General features: G+C 28.1%; 2 protein-coding genes across 2 annotated transcripts in view; both read right to left on the reverse strand.

Annotated features, from left to right (window-relative positions):
• Positions 1-10,966, reverse strand: part of LOC111684300 (Kv channel-interacting protein 1) — a 28,652-nt gene extending 17,686 nt beyond the window's left edge. The window contains exons 1-2 of the mRNA XM_046948000.1: positions 10,748-10,966; positions 8,346-9,648 (exon numbers count right to left, since the gene is read on the reverse strand). The gene's annotated coding sequence lies outside the window, so the exon portion shown is untranslated. The remainder of the gene's footprint in view (positions 1-8,345; positions 9,649-10,747) is intronic.
• A 3,426-nt stretch (positions 10,967-14,392) lies between these two features.
• On the reverse strand, positions 14,393-18,390 carry LOC111683101 (alpha-taxilin). Its single transcript, XM_023445134.2, has 5 exons — positions 18,237-18,390; positions 17,859-18,049; positions 17,583-17,792; positions 15,509-15,655; positions 14,393-15,449 (listed from the first exon to the last, which is right to left on the reverse strand). The coding sequence occupies exons 1-5, from the start codon at positions 18,306-18,308 to the stop codon at positions 14,606-14,608; spliced, it is 1,464 nt and encodes a 487-aa protein (XP_023300902.2). The 5' UTR covers positions 18,309-18,390; the 3' UTR covers positions 14,393-14,605.
• Positions 18,391-18,623: the final 233 nt, after the last annotated feature.

Here is an 18,623-nt window from a genome sequence, read left to right on the forward strand (position 1 = left end):
TAGATAGATAGATAGATAGATAGATAGATAGATAGATAGATAGATAGATAGATAGATAGATAGATAGATAGATAGATAGATAGATAGATAGATAGATAGATACAGACATACATATATGGATAGATAGACACATCATAAATGTTAACTTATTCCTTTCAAACTGCTCCCCTTTACAACAACAAATAAATTGCTGAGTTGGCTTTAACTATTTCCCTTTCCTTTCTATAACCATATCCAACTTCTAAATTACCTTTAACCACATTGTCATTTTCTGCTATTTTTCTTAACTTCCACTTTCTTAACGTTGTTTTTACCATTTTCCCATATATTTTAGTGTCAATATCTTGATTTTGTAGTTAAATTAATGTTATTTATGTTGCCGGTAACTAACAGGCGAAGAAACAAAAAAAAAACGAGTGTTACATTGTATGTAATGATATCCTGTGGCCGTTTTTATGGTTTTACTAGAGGTCAGGTCATAAAAAATGTCATTGGCCACATTCGCCAACTCACGCTCTCAGAAGAGAACAAAAAAATGAAAGGAAAGAATGAAAAGTGGTAACAAGTTTAAAAGTTGCTGACATTTCAGTGTCCACGTTGGTAATGTTAATTAAATGGCTGAAAATTTAAGTATTTTCTTTGATAGCTGAAGGTCATACACTACTTATTTTCACATAAAATGTTGAAATTTTATTTTAAAACAAACATTTTTTTGTTTCTCGTTAAATAATGAATAATTAAAGGAAGAGTATTTGTTTGTTGCAAAATGTATGTAATTTATGACAAAAGTCAGTGCAATTCAGAAGGGGTAAGTATTTGTAATGAAATGATGTCAGTACTAAGTATCAAGTAGTTTTTAAAATGGACATTTAAAGAAAGAATAATTTTAACAAAAATATTTAATTTACATGTCAAACAAATTGCTAAACTATTTAAATTAAAATTTTAAACATTTTCTTTATTATTTGAAAATATTTAAAATACTTTAAAATTTAAATTGAAAAACTGTCATTTATTAAATGTTTGTTCACGCTCTAAAAAGTCTTTTAAGTAGAAGATGTCATAAATTTGTTTTTGTTTTCTTTGATTGTTTTTTTAATTAAGTTATTTGTTACATATGAATGAAGTTTTATTTTTTAGACACAAATCCCATGCTTTTTAAAAGCCATAACAAAACTTTGTTATTTTAATAAAAAAATTGTTTTTTTATTTTTTCTTTGTCACTTTGTAAATAACATACACTTGTCATAAAGCAACTTTTTTTGCCATAACTTTTTAAAAACTTATGAAAAATATTTCAAAAAAAAAAACTTAAGAATTTTTGTTTTTTTACAAGTAGAAAAAAAAGAAAAAATTATAAAGAAAGAAAATGTTTAAAGGGGTTAAAATATGACCCCAAAAAAGAAACAGACATTTAAACATGAAAAATTTTATATTGTATGAAGTTAAAAAAACACATAAAACTGACAAAAATAGAGAAAAAAACTTTTTAAAATATTATTTTTAAGCTTTTCTATATAAATGTTTATGTATATGTAATGTTATATCATATGTATGCATGTGTGTATGATATAATTTTGTCTTAAATATATTATTTTATCTTTTCAAAAAAAAAAAAAAACAAAATAAGTGAAATCCTTCATACACTCATAAAATATAATAATATAAAACTATCAGTCTGTTTGACGCCACAAAACTATTGCTAATGATATCTTTGTTGTACTATACCCTACACTACTACATTAAATAAAGTGTTTTCAGTTTAGAATGAATGTTAAAACCTACTGGACCTATGTTATAAGGTTCTCAACTGAGCAACGATTTAATTTACAGAAATCGCCGAAGTAGACAAGTTTGTGTTGAGCGCTACTTTCTAAAACAGAAGTAACTTTCAACGCGTCATTCTTAACATGATTTAAACACCAGGCCCGATAGAGGTCTAACTAACTAACTAACTAACTAACTAACTAACTAACTAACTAACTACCTAACTAACTAAATGAATAACTAATTAAATAGTCAGTTATTTTAAAAGGAGGATGTACATATATACATCAAATCCAAAGAAACACTAGAAATACCTAAGCCTCTACCGGACCTGTTGTGCGCTCCTTAACCAGAGCCTCAGGTGGGAATCGAACCCACCACCTCCGGTAAACCAGACTAGAACTCTAACAACTAACCAACCGGAGGCCACTAACTAACTAAATAACTAACTACCTAACTAACTTACTAACTTACTAACTTACTAACTTACTAACTTACTAACTTACTAACTTACTAACTTACTAACTTACTAACTTACTAACTTACTAACTTACTAACTTACTAACTTACTAACTTACTAACTTACTAACTTACTAACTTACTAACTTACTAACTTACTAACTTACTAACTTACTAACTTACTAACTTACTAACTTACTAACTTACTAACTTACTAACTTACTAACTTACTAACTTACTAACTTACTAACTTACTAACTTACTAACCTACTAACTTACTAACATACCAACATACTTACTTAATAACTTACTAACTAACACCCTGTACGTTATCCTATAGTCTGGTCTTGACCAACAACATTCCTCTAAATGTTTACAACTATTTTTATTTATATTTTATACAAAAAAGAAGCAAAAAAAAACAAAAATCAAATTTATATGTTCTGGCTATATAGCTAAATTATGTTTCTTTCTGTATTATTCCCTCCAACACACTCTTTTGCGCTTATCACCCAACCACTCTCAACAAAAGTTGTCTTCTACTTATTGTAGTTGTATACATATTTATATTTATATTTTTCCATTTTGTATTTTTTTGTTTCTAACAGTTGACAGATAAATAATAGTTACAACACGAATAAAACTGATTATAAAAACAACTACTTATACACACAGACACATACACACAAACATACCTATTTACTTATAATTCACAATAACATTATAAAACATATGAAAATACTGTTATTTTTTCATATCTCTCATATATATACATATATACACATGAATGTCACCACCGCAAACAAACACCTAAACAGCATTTCTATTTACCTAGAAGTGCGGGAGGAGTGTAGCAAAAGTAAACAAAATAGTTTGTAAGGATGTTGATGTATGTAGGTGTTTGTTTGTGTGTTTGCATATTTTTTGTATGTAAAATAATTGTACATGTTTATAATTTATGACAATAATATGTTTATATTAAAGAGTCCTAGTTGTACAACAACATGTACAAAAACACAAATATGTATTCTCTCTCTCTCATTAAGTGAGGTAAAGTACAAGCTCTCTACATGTATTAATATTAATCAGGGTTGTAAAATTCCATTCAAAGTCATGGCCATAGACTAATTTATAGACTTGCTTATGGAACATTCTATAGATAAGTGAAATGACTAGTACATAGCGTAATCAATATACTAATCCATGGACTGGGTCATTGTCTATTAGTCAATAGTCAATAAAATTTAAAATAATTCACAGATTAATCAGTAGAATAAACAATATGCTAGTCTAGCAATATCTGTAATGCATAGACTACAACTAGTCTATAAACTAGTCAAAAGACTGGTTAAAAGATTTATCAAGAAACTAGTCAATATGCTAGGTAGTAAACTAATCCATAAATTAGTCAAAAAGGTATATAATACACTAGTCAATAGACTTACAAATAAAATAGCTAATAGAAAAGATAATGGACTGGTCAGTAGACTAGACAAGAAACTAGTCAACAGGTTATTCAACAGACAAGCCAATGACTAGTCAATATACGGGTCAATAGACTAGACAATAGTCTAATCAAATGACTAGTCAATAGACTGGTCAGTAAACTAGTAAATATACTAACCACTAGACTAGTCAATACAATGCTTAATAGACAACCCAATAGAGCAGTCAATAGTTTGATCTATATACAAGTCAATAGACTAATGAATGGGCTAGCTAATAGAAAAAAGTCTATTTAGTAGACTAATCCATTGACTAACAAATAGACTAATCAAAAGGCTGATCAATACATTAGACTAGTCAAAAGACAGGTTAATAGACTAACAAATAGACCATACTATTCAATAGCCTTGGTATTACTAGTCAATAAACAAATGACTAGACTAGCCAATAGACATGTTTATATACAAGTAAATAGACTAGTCAAAAGACTAGTCTATAGACAGACTAAACAATAAACTATTCAATAGACTATTGAAGAGACTAATCAACATACTAGAAAATTGACTAGTCAACAGATTAGTCAACAGACAAGTCAACAAACAAGTCAACAGACCAGTCAATAGACTAGTCAATAGACTAGTCAACAGACTACTCAACAGACCAGTCAATAGACTAGACAATACAGTAGTATATAGACATATCCATAGACTAGTCAATGGACAAGTCCATAGACTTGTTCATATACTAGATAATAGACTCATTTATAGACTAGTCAATAACATAATGAATTGTCAATAGACTTACAGACTAGCCAAAAGACTAATGGATAGTTTAATCTAATCTAAAGACTAGTTAATAGAATAGTCATTATGCTAGCCAGTAGACTCTTTAGTATACTAGTCAATAATCTAGTCTATAGACTAGTGCACAGACCAGTTAATAGACTAGCCTGTAGACTAGTCAATGTACTAGTATATAGACATATACTTGTTCATATACTAGACAATAGACTTATCTATAGATTAGTCAATAACCTAATGAATTGTCAATAGACTTACAGGTAGACTAGTCATTTGTCTAGTCAATAAAGTTGTCAATAGACTAGTCAAAAGACTAATTAATATATTAGTCAATTAATAGATTACTCAATATTCTAGTTAATAGAAAAGTCAATAGACTAGCCAATAGACTCTTCAGAAGACTAGTCAATAATCTAGTCTATAGACTAGTCCATAGAATAGTCCATTGACTAATCAATAGATGAGTACATAAGCTAGTCAGAGTACAACATTATAGTAAATTTTATTTTAAAATATAAATTTTCCATCCCTGATGTAAACGTAGGCTCATTTATATTAAAATTGCAAGAGATCTTAACAATGTGTTAAGGTACTAAGTATACAAATATGATTTCTACTGTTTGGTAAGGAATAATAGTAGCCACTTGAGAACACAATTAAAACGGCCAACGACAAGCGATTCGATAATGTTTATATAAAATAAATTTAAAACAAAATATATATTTGAAAACATAATTAAGGATTTAAAAAGCTAAAAAGAATATATAATTTAATATTATTTTAATGCTTAATATTTAGAAAATAAGAAAAGTTTTCATAAACAGTGCAAAGAAATAACTTAAACCCTTAACTAATAAACATATTTATTAATAAATAATGAAAACTAAACATATGAATATTAGTTTTTGCTTAAAATATACATGTGTTGGTACATTATACATACATAGGTATGTACTGAACATACCTATATAAGTACATATAGGTTTATATGTTTATAGATGTTCATCTGTAGCATGTGACACCCATTTAAATACCATATTTCAGTTACAATTATATCAACAATATTAAAAATAATAATTTATAGAGTGAAACAAACAAAGAAAAAACAAATCCTTATAAAAATAATAACAATAATGACAATATTTGCATGTTATTAGAAATTTACTCCTGCAGCAAAAATAACTGAAACGACAACAGCAAGAACAACAGCAACACATACGCCCACATAGAGATAAAATAAAACTACTGACTGCATTTAAACATGTTGATGCATGTTTTATTATTAAAATGAATATTGTGAAAAAAAACGTAATATTTATTAATTTTTATAAAAGCTTGACAATTTATTAACAGCTAGATTGTGTGTTTTTGAGGGCAGGGAGAGGATGTTTATTTTAATATATTTGTTTAAGTGCAATAGACATTAATACGTTTTTTAATTATTTATTAAAAAAGTTTTTTTCTATTCTTCATTTAATAGTATACATATGTATGTACACACATATGCGTACTTTCATTTAATCTCCTTTAGCTGTAAATTATCCATTATATAATTTGTTTTAAATGTATTACAGAAAAAATAAACACTTTAGAATATTTATTAAAATTAATTTAAATGCAATTAAATGGAAATGTTTAAATACGTGAATGTTACAACAAGTACTTTTTCGAATATGTGAACCAACATGTGTGTGTGTGTTTAGTTTAAGAGCAAAAACAAAAACAATGGAAAAAACTAAGGTCAACATGCAATAACATTATTAATTTATATTAGAAATATATATATATATAATTTAAAATATAAAATAAAAATAGTTTGTTGGTTATTTATTATTTAATAGAAATTTAAAACAAAAAAAAGACAAATAAATAAAATATAAAATTAATGGTAGATAAATAATTTTAATTAAATGGTAACACCCCACGACACAATTACATCAAAATAATTAATTTTATTTTATATATAAAATAAAGTGTAGTAATTAGTTTAGTCTACTTTCTAATCCATAAATTAGTCTATTGGATATTTGATAGTCTAGTCTATAGTCTACTATATGGTCTAGTCTATAGTCTAGTGTATATTCTAGTCTATAGTCTAGAGTATATTCTAGTCTATAGTCTAGTCTACAGTTTAGTCTATAGACTAGTCTATAGTCTAGTTTATAGTCTAGTCTATAGTCTAGTCTATAGTCTAGTTTATAGTCTAGTCTATAGTCTAGTCTATAGTCTAGTCTATAGTCTAGTCTATAGTCTAGTCTATAGTCTAGTCTATAGTCTAGTCTATAGTCTAGTCTATAGTCTAGTCTATAGTCTAGTCTATAGTCTAGTCTATAGTCTAGTCTATAGTCTAGTCTATAGTCTAGTCTATAGTCTAGTCTATAGTCTAGTCTATAGTCTAGTCTATAGTCTAGTCTATAGTCTAGTCTATAGTCTAGTCTATAGTCTAGTCTATAGTCTAGTCTATAGTCTAGTCTATAGTCTAGTCTATAGTCTAGTCTATAGTCTAGTCTATAGTCTAGTCTATAGTCTAGTCTATAGTCTAGTCTATAGTCTAGTCTATAGTCTAGTCTATAGTCTAGTCTATAGTCTAGTCTAGTCTAGTCTAGTCTAGTCTATAGTCTAGTCTATAGTCTAGTCTATAGTCTAGTCTATAGTCTAGTCTAGTCTATAGTCTAGTCTATAGTCTAGTCTATAGTCTAGTCTATAGTCTAGTCTATAGTCTAGTCTATAGTCTAGTCTATAGTCTAGTCTATAGTCTAGTCTATAGTCTAGTCTATAGTCTTGTCTATAGTCTAGTCTATAGTCTAGTCTATAGTCTAGTCTATAGTCTAGTCTATAGTCTAGTCTATAGTCTAGTCTATAGTCTAGTCTTTAGTCTAGTCTATAGTCTAGTCTATAGTCTAGTCTATAGTCTAGTGTATAGTCTAGTGTGTAGTCTAGTCTATAGTCTAGTCTATAGTCTAGTGTATAGTCTAGTCTATAGTCTAGTCTATAGTCTAGTCTATAGTCTAGTCTATAGTCTAGTCTATAGTCTAGTCTATAGTCTACAGTCTAGTCTACAGTCTAGTCTATAGTCTAGTCTATAGTCTAGTCTATAGTCTAGTCTATAGTCTAGTCTATAGTCAAGTCTATAGTCTAGTCTATAGTCTAGTCTACAGTCTAGTCTATAGTCTAGTCTACAGTCTAGTCTACAGTCTAGTCTACAGTCTAGTCTATAGTCTAGTCTATAGTCTAGTCTATAGTCTAGTCTATAGTCTAGTCTATAGTCTAGTCTATAGTCTAGTCTATAGTCTAGTCTATAGTCTAGTCTATAGTCTAGTCTATAGTCTAGTCTATAGTATAGTCTATAGTCTAGACTATAGTCTAGTCTATAGTATAGTCTAGTCTATAGTCTAGACTATAGTATAGTCTAGTCTATAGTCTAGTCTATATCCTAGTCTATAGTCTAGTCTATAGTCTAACCTTTAAACTTAGCCTTTAGTTATATTTGTTATGTAAACGTTTAGTTATCAAAATAAATTTGTTTAAATGAATGCTAAACTTGCTTTTTTAATAAACCTCTTCCTTTAGTTAACTGCAATCAATCATTTATCAAAAAATCTAGTTAAAATTCATATTTCCCTTTTTTATAAAAAAAAAACTTAAAAAACATGTTATTTCCATTTAAAAAACCAGGTGATGATTCAATTAGAAAAAAAACTAACAACATATTTTGTTAATAGAAAAATGTTGAAAAAACGCCTAAAAGATGCAATAAAATGTTTAATTTAAAAATAATTACCTTAATAAAAAATAGAAAAAAAAATATATAAAAAAGGAAGCATAGAGAAAGGGAAATAAAATAAGAAGATAACTGTTTTTTTTCATACTTACTTTGTTGGGCAAAAACAAACATATGTGTGTGTTGTTGCTCTCTGATGCTGCCTTGCTCTCACGGCTGCTGTTTAACTCTCAAACACACTAACACTTGCATAGAGTTGGGTGAAACAGCACAGAGTGGTCTAACTGTAGTTTTGCTGTTGCTGTTATTGTTGTTTATGGTGTGTGTATATGTTGTAGGAGTTCGCTTTGTCTGTGTGTGTTTGTGAGCCTAACGGTCGGTTCTTATTTCCTTTTTGGGGTATATTTCCGTTTTATGTTTCAAACGCCTAGCTAGCTGCTATGAATTTTTTTCTTAGGTTTTTTTTTATTCTTTGTTAAAGCTTATGGTTTTAATGCTTGTTGTCTAATGGTTTCTCTTTTTATTTTTTGTTGTTGTTGTTTTGTTTCCTTTTTTAGTAATATTTATTTGTTGTATGTATGTGTATTATTTTGGTAATTTTTTGGGGAATTTTCTTGCTTTTTATTATGACATTTTTTTTAGTTTATTATTAGTGTGTATAATTTTTATTATTATATTTAAAAAATTAAAACAACAACTAAAACTGTTAAAATTTCCAGCTGTGTCGTTAAGCTTTAAGGTATTTGTTGCTTTTTTTTGAGGTCTTGTAAAAAAGTGGAATTTTTTTATAAATTAATTGAAGTTTGCGTGTTAGTTTATTATTTTCTTAAGGAGGAGGTTTTGTTTAAGTAGATTTTTGTTTTATGATGATTATAATTATTATTTGGTTTTGTATTTGCAGTCAAGTCGTTGGTTTTAATTAATTTATTTGTTATTTGTAGTAATTTGGTGTTAACATTTACTTTCTGCTTTTAGTTTCACTTATATTTATTTATAAAATTAAATTAAAGAAAACGTTGGGTTAGACCTTCATGGTAATTATTAAATTTTACTGGTTTTGCTGCTTTAAACTCCGTTTTTCTTTTCAAAATTTTCATTTATATTAAATAAAATTTATTTTTTTATTTTAAATAATTTATTACAATCGCACTTAAATTTAGCTGCCATATTTCTTATATTATTTTTTTCTTTAAGTTTAATTTTTTTGTATTTTTTAAGGTTTATTTCTAAATTTTTTTATAAAAATCTTCATTTTAATTTTTTTCTTAAATATCAAACTGTTGTTTTACGAATACTTTTCTATTAAACACTGATTAATGTTCTTCTTCTTCTTTTATTTTTTGTATTTTTTTTTTATTTTTTTGCAAAATCTGCGCACGTTATGTGTATCTTTTCCTTTATTTTATTTTAAAATATTATCCTGGATGTCTACGGTTTTATCATCAACTGCCGCTGCTGCTTTTACAAAAACAAATAATTACTCTCCCACTCTCCTAAAAACACTTTCTCTTTTTTAACATCTACTGTTACATACTGAAGCAGGCATGGTAAACTTAGTACATTTTGTTATGGACATTTTTGGTACTTTCTTTCAACTTATAGTTTAATCCACTAATCTATATATTTAGTATATATTCCAATTTAAAATCATGTCATAGTTAAGACTATAGCATAGTCTACGGTTTCAAATACAGTCTAACCTACATTAAAAGGTTAGTTGATCGTTGAATTTAGTCTATAGCCTAGCCTACTGTCTATAGTCTAGTTTATAGTCTAGGCTATAGTCTATTCTATAGTCTAGTGTAGTCTAGTCAACAGTCTAGTCTATAGTCTAGTCTATACTGTAGTCTATAATCTAGTCTATAATCCAGTCTATAGTCTAGTCTATAATCTAGTCTATAATCTAGTCTATAATCTAGTATATAATCTAGTCTATAGTCTAGACTATAATCTAGTCCATAATCTAGTCTATAGTCTAGTCTATAGTCTAGTCTATAGTCTAGTCTATAGTCTAGTCTATAGTCTAGTCTACAGTCTAGTCTATAGTCTAGTCTATTGTCTAGTCTATAGTCTAGTCTATAGTCTAGTCTATAGTCTAGTCTATAGTCTAGTCTATAGTCTAGTCTATAGTCTAGTCTATAGTCTAGTCTGTAGTCTATAGTCTAGTCTATAGTCTAGTCTATAATCTAGTCTATAGTCTAGTCTTCGTATATACATAAGTGCTATTTCAAAATTGCATTCCCCGTTCCTGTGCTCAAAAGAAGTATTTATGCTACTGATTTCCAAATAAAAGTAATGCCAAATATGTTAACTAAATTAAAAAATGTATGTATTTTAATTTTTTAACAAAATTTCATATATTTGAAAAGTTTATAATGTTGTTTGGAGATATTGAATAAGAATTTTTATTAATACATTCGAATTATTTTACGAAAATTTTGCTAAACCTTAAGTAATACATTAAAAACTTTAATTATATCAAAATTTTTAAAAGTGTTCTTCTATTAATTTTGTTTAGTTGGCATTACTTAATTAACACATTCCTTTAGCTTACAACTAGCACTTTTCCCTTTCATATTCTCTCACTCTCTCTGCCACTTTTTTGTTTCAGGTCTCTTTTATCTATTCCTCTAATACATATAATTCCTTTTTTTCTTTCACAGCAATTTACAGCAACAACTATATTCCACAACAATTATACAAAATTCACACATTTTTTATAAATAATATTTTTAGTTTTTTTTTTTGTTAATAATTTTTCTTTTTTATAAAAATATACGCACTTATTTTTATTTTCATTCTTTTTTTCTTGTATTTCTGTATTCCTTACAATATTTTCTTTTAAGTTTTGTTGTTATTATTAAACGTTACTTACACGTCCATAAAAAAAACACCAGTTAACACTCACGTCATGTACACAACTGATTTGAAATGTTACAGACTTCATTTCCATAAGCTCTGCTTGTTGTCGTCTGCCTTTTGCTCCCAGAGAAGCTTCTTCCTTCCTTTTCCACTTCCTCTTCCTTCTCTGCTACTATTTCGTTAAACGAATGAATGTCTGGTTGGTTTTTACTAGTCTTATTATTATTTTGGGGAAATTCATGATTTTGCACAGTGGTCTTTAAGATGAAGACCCGATATCGGGTATATATGTGTATATCTTAAATATAATCTTAGCTGTAAATCGAACCCAGGACCTGCTAACAGCTAACCTTTCACATATGCATGCACCTTTCTAATGCTTTTGTTCAATATAACGAAAAACGTTTCAAAATCACACTTGTCAAAATATTATTCATGAATATGTATTTGGCTGAATTCAAAAATCGTTGCCACTTTCCATTTTTTTATACGATAACAAATTTATTCAAATCTATTCACCGTGTAACATTCTCTAACCATTTCTTTACAAAATTTCTTTCAACTTTGTTGCTTTTTCCTTTAACTTTGACAAATTTGAAACCACCCTCAAAATAACACAACAACAAAAAATTCCCATGCAAAAGAATCCATCCATCCTTTCCATATATACACATGTATTTATGTGTAAATATGTGTAACATTTACGTGCAAAAGTATAATTTCTCTGTATAATAATTTCTTTTTACCACTTGTTTGCCATTTCACTGTTATATTTTCTTCTAGTTGAGAGAGTGTTAAATACTCTCAAGAGCTTTTTGAACAACGATGACAACAACAACAATAGGAACAACTACATACTTGAAAAAAACTCATGCAAGAAAAACAACAAGGAAAAACAAGTACTTTGTTATCAAACCATCAACAACATTTGGGTAACCGTTATTTTTTTTTTCATTTTATGCTTTGAGCCATCGTTATCGTAAGGAACAAAGTGTTGTCAATTAGTTAGATTTTTGTCAATGAACAATAGTAGAGACAGGATTATGATACTCACAAAAACAAGTATAAACGATTTTGCTAACTGTGTTACTAACTAACTAAGCAAATAACTAACTAAGTAGAACTAGAACAAAACTAGAACAGAACTAGAACAGAACTAGAACAGAACTAGAACAGAACTAGAACAGAACTAGAACAGAACTAGAACAGAACTAGAACAGAACTAGAACAGAACTAAAACAGAACTAGAACAGAACTAGAACAGAACTAGAACAGAACTAGAACAGAACTAGAACAGAACTAGAACAGAACTAGAACAGAACTAGAACAGAACTAGAACAGAACTAGAACAAAACTAGAACAGAACTAGAACAGAACTAGAACAGAACTAGAACAAAACTAGAACAAAACTAAAACAAAACTAGAACAGAACTAGAACTTAATAAGAACTGAACTAGAACTGACAATTTTTATTAAAACTTCTAAAAAGTATTTTTTTTTCGCATTCAAAATATTGGCATTACTGTATTTATTACTTGTTAACTTTTAATCGTTGTCTTCTATCCTTACTTTATCCTTGTTTTTGTATTCCTACTTTAAAATATGTCTATTTGTTTGTTTCTTTGTTGTTATTGCCTTAGGTTCTGTTTAAACGCCTATAAATTTTAATTGCTCTCCAGGAATATAAATCACAAGGCATTCACTTACAAACACACACACATACAAATATGAGCAGAAAACAACATACAGACAAATAAACAAAACATTACTCTCTCGCTCACTGCATTACTTGCTTCAGCCAATAACAGTAATTTCATTAACAGTTAAATGTTATGTAAAGTAAACATTACTCTCATTACAAATATTTTTATTTTCTTTAAAAAGCTTTTTCCTTTTTCTTCGAACGGAAGTGAGGTCGTTAATATAAAGTTGGTAATTTTTGAAAATGTAATTGGAAAACACTTTCTTTTTTTCACTTTTACGACAAAGTGTCGTTTTACAGTTAATTGTTTTTTTCCTTTACCTACGTGCCTAAATGTGTATGTTTTTGTCTAAATATATGTGTGAATGTCTGTGGTGAGTGTTTTTGTGAGTAATTTAACGTATGCGTGTTATTATTTCTTATTCTAGTAAATTGTTTGTCATACGTTCAGGTGGCTTCTGTAAGAATATTTCCTTAGCTTTTTTTTGCATTTAAACGTAAAAATGTAAATAATGCAGCAAATTATTAAATGCACGCTAGAGTATTTATTGTAATAATCACTTATACTAAGTTATAAATATTTTTTTCATTTTTCTAAGACAACTGTTGCTTTAATGATAAAAATTAGCTAGTATTCGCTAATTTCTGGAAATTTTTTTTATTAAGAAAACTTGTTTATAAAGACTTGTTAAAAAAATTATTTTTGTAAATGTAATCCGAATAGAACTGCATTAGAACTGAACTGAACTAGAACTGAACTAGAACTGAACTAGAACTGAACTAGAACTGAACTAGAACTGAACTAGAACTGAACTAGAACTGAACTAGAACTGAACTAGAACTGAACTAGAACTGAACTAGAACTGAACTAGAACTGAACTAGAACTGAACTAGAACTGAACTAGAACTGAACTAGAACTGAACTAGAACTGAACTAGAACTGAACTAGAACTGAACTAGAACTGAACAAGAACTGAACTAGAACTGAACTAGAACTGAACTAGAACTGAACTAGAACTGAACTAGAATTGAACCAGAACTGAACTAGAACTGAACTAGAACTGAACTAGAATTGAACCAGAACTGAACTAGAACTGAACTAGAACTGAACTAGAACTGAACTAGAACTGAACTAGAACTGAACTAGAACTGAACTAGAACTGAACTAGAACTGAACTAGAACTGAACTAGAACTGAACTAGAACTGAACTAGAACTGAACTAGAACTGAACTAGAACTGAACTAGTAGAAAAAAATACTTTTTATAAAAGTTTCTATTTTCTTAAACATTTAAAAATTAATTCCTATAAATCATTGAAGATAAAAAACTAGTATTTTTTATTATTTTTATATATTTTTGTTTAAAAATAATTATTAATACAAATAGAAAAATAATAATTCACAATAACTTAAGTTTGAATTTAAATACAAAAAATAATACAAGAAACATTAAAAAGAAATTAAACAATTCACAAGTTAGAAGAAAATAACACGAAAAAGGAAAAAATAATTAATAAACTAATGTTTAAAATGAAAACAATTGTCATGAACATATTTAATGAGATTAATAATTTATTATTCTTATTTATTTATTACTTTTTTTTATAATGTAAACAAAAGCTCTTAATAATAATTAAGAACCTTTGAAAAAATATCATAATATATAGAAAAATCGGATGGTTTTTTTATGAAATATAATCGTTTCGTATGATTTTTTTTAATTTATTAAAGTTGAACTGTTAACTATATAAATCCATATATAAAAAAGTAATGGAGTTGTTACTAAACTCCCTAACAGGAGCAAGAGAAAAATTGTGTGTGTGTTTGAATACAGGAAGAAAAAAGTCTTTAATTAGTTGCTACTGCAATAATTGGCTCTGTTGTAACAGCGGGGCTTTCATCTTTCACCGACTGTGAAGTCTCATTTTGTTCACCATTTTCCTTTAATTTGACAATTTCCTGTTGTTCTTCCTCCTTAACACTTGTGGCATCTTCTGAGATGGCTGGTGAGGATTCCTTATTATTGTTATTATTCTTTTTTGATTTGGATTTTTTATTTTTCTTCTTTTTTATAGTTTCCTCTTGGGCCTGCAATTGTTTACATTGTTCTTCGGCCTCGGCACCTTTAAGATTTAAGATTTTCATTTGATTCTGTAGATTAGCTAATGTTTGCTTAAGTTCAGCACAATTCTTAGACATCATATCCATTTTATCCTTATCGGCCACATTATTAATGGGTCCCGTCTGCATGGGCTCTGGTTCTGTGGGTAAAGCTGGCAATGGTGGCACTTCTACATTGTTTTCTTTGATCACCTTATACAAATGACTGCGTTCGTTTTGTAAGGCTCTTAAAAGTTTTTGCAATTGATCAACTTGTTTATTACAGCGTATGGCATGATCATCACGTTCTTTTTTCTCGGTAGCCAATTCTATGAGTGTGGCATTACTCTTCTCCCATTTACGCTTCCATTCCATGGCTTCCTTTTCTAATTTGCGGGTATTTTTCGACATTTTTTCCAGCTCTACTTTATAGGTGGCAAATATGTCATTGGATTTTTGCAACGAATTCTGGAAGTCATCGTATTTGGCAGTGTAGATATTCAATTGCTCCTTTAGTTCTTTTTCACGTTCGGTGATTTCTTTAAGCATTTTTTGTGTGTTCATTAGTTTTTCCAAGGCAATTTGTTTTTCCCTATGATTTAAAGTAAATTAGAAAAAAATCTATAAAATTTCAAGTTTCCAAACACATACTTGATAAGAATTTCCTTTTCCATGGCAGATTCAACTTGCACTTTGCTTAATTTGGCTTGATGCAATTGTGATTCCAATTGCACTTGTTCATTGAGCTTTTCCAGTTGCTGTTCACGAGCCTGATATTGTTCGGCCAGGAATTTGAGTCTGAAACAGAAACCAAAATTTTTGTTAATTAATTGAAAATTTATTTTTTATACTTTATCCGAATGAAGTTTGTTTTTGAAAGTTTTATTCGGTTAAAGAACTGTCTGGAAGAAGTTTTCATAAGGAGTATCCGAATGAAATTTTCTTATAAAAAATTTTATCCGAAGATTGAAAAAGATATCTATATGAAGTTTTTATATAAAATATTTTATCCGTTTAAGGAAAATTATATCCGGATAATGTTTTAGTTTAAAAAATGTTTATCCGATTGAGAAATTTTTATCCGAATAACGTTTCTTAAAGAAAATTATATCTAAATGAAGGTTTTTTAGAGAAAATTTTATCCGGAAAAAGTTTTCATATAAAATATTTTATCCGCATAAAGAAAATTTCAACCGGATAAAATTTTTCTTAGACAAAATTCGTTCCGATTAAAAAAAAAATTTTATCCGAATGAAAGTTTCTTATAAACAGTTATATCCGGATATAGAAAAAGTTATCTGTATGAAGTTTTTATTTAAAACATTTTATCCGTTAAAAGAAAATCTTATCCGGATGAAGTTTTCTTGTAAAAAAAGTTTATCCGATTGAGAAATTTTTATCCGAACAAAGTTTTTATAGGAATTGTCTCCGAATAAAGTTTTTTGGAGAAAATTTTATTCGGAAAAAGTTGTCATACAAAAATTTTATCCGGATCAAGAAAATTGTATGTGGATAAAGCTTTCCTAAGACAAAATACGATCCGATTAAAAAAATTTTTATACGAATGAAATTTTCCTAAAAAAATTTATCCGGATATAGAAAAAATAATCCACATGACGATTTTATAATCAATATTTTATCCGTTTAAAGAAAATTTTATCCGGATAAAATTTTTTTGTATATAAGTTTATCCGGTAAAGAAAATTTTATCCGGATAAAGAAAATTTTAACCGGATAAAAATATTCTTAAACAAAATTGTATCCGATAAAAAAAGTTCAATCCGAATGAAATTTTCTTTAAAAAAATTTTATCCGAATATAGAAAAAATTATCCACATGTCGTTTTTATATACAACATTTTATCCGTTTAAAGAAAATGTTATCCGGAAGAAGTTTTCTTGTAAATAGAAGTTAATCCGATAAGGAAATTTTTATCCGAACCAAATTTTTTTAAAGAAAATTTTAACCAAATGAATTTTTTATTACAGAAATTATTATTCGGTGAATATTTTTTTCAGATAAAGTTTCATGTAAAAAATTTTATTCATATTTTTATCCAGATTTTTTATCCATTAATAAAAATTCTTTTATTCGAATGAAATTTTCTTATTTAATCCAGATAAAGTATTAATAGAAAGAAATTCATCCGGATAAAGTTTTTACTAACCGAATTTCATTTTATAGATTATTTCATATAGAAAATACTATCCAAACACCCATTTCTTATAAAAAGAAGGTGAATTAATATTTAAACCGGTATTTCCCAAATATTTCAAAAGTTTCAACAAAATTTTCTCTATTTAAATTTCAATATTTACAAAATTATTCAACAAATAAACAATAACAATGTTATACACAATAAAAAGACAGACGAAAAGTATTTTGGTTTAAAAATAAACTCTTTTTTCCGACACCCTTCTCCACCCACATACTCGCACATACCGTGCAACTATTTCAGTGTGTTAGACATTAACTGCAGCCACACATAAAAGCACACATGGCATAAAAAAAACTCTCTAGAGATGAGGTTCACAGCAAGAAAATTAACATTAAAAACAAAAAAACTCAACTAAACAAATACAAAAAAAAAACATACAACAAAAAACACCTTTTTGTTTTAAAAATAAGAGCAATAGGCAGAGGGAAAATTAATTAACCTCACTTTTACGATAAGCGCCCCCACTTTCCCCTCATCCTTAAACATTATTATTTTAATCTTACTTACTTTTTGGTCATTTCAATATTATGATCACGTAATTTATTATTTTCCTCATTATTTTTACTCAAAGACTGATTGATTTCATTCAAGGAACTCTGAAATCTTGACTGGCTTTCTTTGCGTCTCTCCTCCTCTTCGCGTATCTTTTGCATACTTTCATTTTTAACTGATTTAATAAGTTTTTGCTGTTCCCGGCATACCTCCTCCAGTTTGTCTCTAATGAAAACCAAAACAAAAGAAATATTTATTTCAATTACTTTCAATTTATTTTTAAACACCCACCTCATTAATACATTTTTATTGTATTCTCTCTGTAGATTTTCCTTTTCACGCATTATTGTCTCCAGCTGTTTCTCATGGACCTTAAGATCCTGTTTGGCACGTCTATTTGTGCGTTCACTTTCAATGTATTTGCTAAGCAATAGTTGAAATTTATCTTCTGGTGTCTTAGCCTCTTCCAAGGATTTTAAAATCTTTTAAAATAGAACATTTTATTTTATTCATTTATTTATTGGTATAACATAAAACATTTGCTGCTGTTACTACACAACCAAAAACAAATAAATGACCCAAATTTGTGTCTGTTTTTTGTTCTATTTTAGTTTATTTTTGGCCTCCTGTAGTCAGCAATTGGTCGAAAATACCGCCTGTTAAACTTACCTGTTCTTCCAGCTTTTGATCTTTAAGTTTTTCATCTTTGGCTTCTTTTTTATTTTTCTTGGTTTGTTCCATTTTGTTGAATATTTTTATTTATTTCTTTGAAGATTTATTACAAAATAAAATTCATTTACTTTTGCAGCTGCAAAATTAAAATAAAAAGTATATATTTGCCGCTAGATCTCTGCGCCGACAAATATTAACGGCGACGGCGGCTGATACTAAAATGTCAGCGTCGGCTAAAGCCGGTTAGTAAAGGTTCAGTTAGTTTTTACCAGGGTGTAGTTACAAGGTGAAGTCAATTCTACAAAAACAACAAAAATACATAATGCACATAAAGAAAACAACAAGTCGACTTTTGCCGCTTTTTCCGACTTTTTGACTTTTTCT

This window comes from Lucilia cuprina, chromosome 4 (assembly GCF_022045245.1).
Source record: "Lucilia cuprina isolate Lc7/37 chromosome 4, ASM2204524v1, whole genome shotgun sequence".
Lineage (NCBI taxonomy): Eukaryota > Metazoa > Arthropoda > Insecta > Diptera > Calliphoridae > Lucilia > Lucilia cuprina.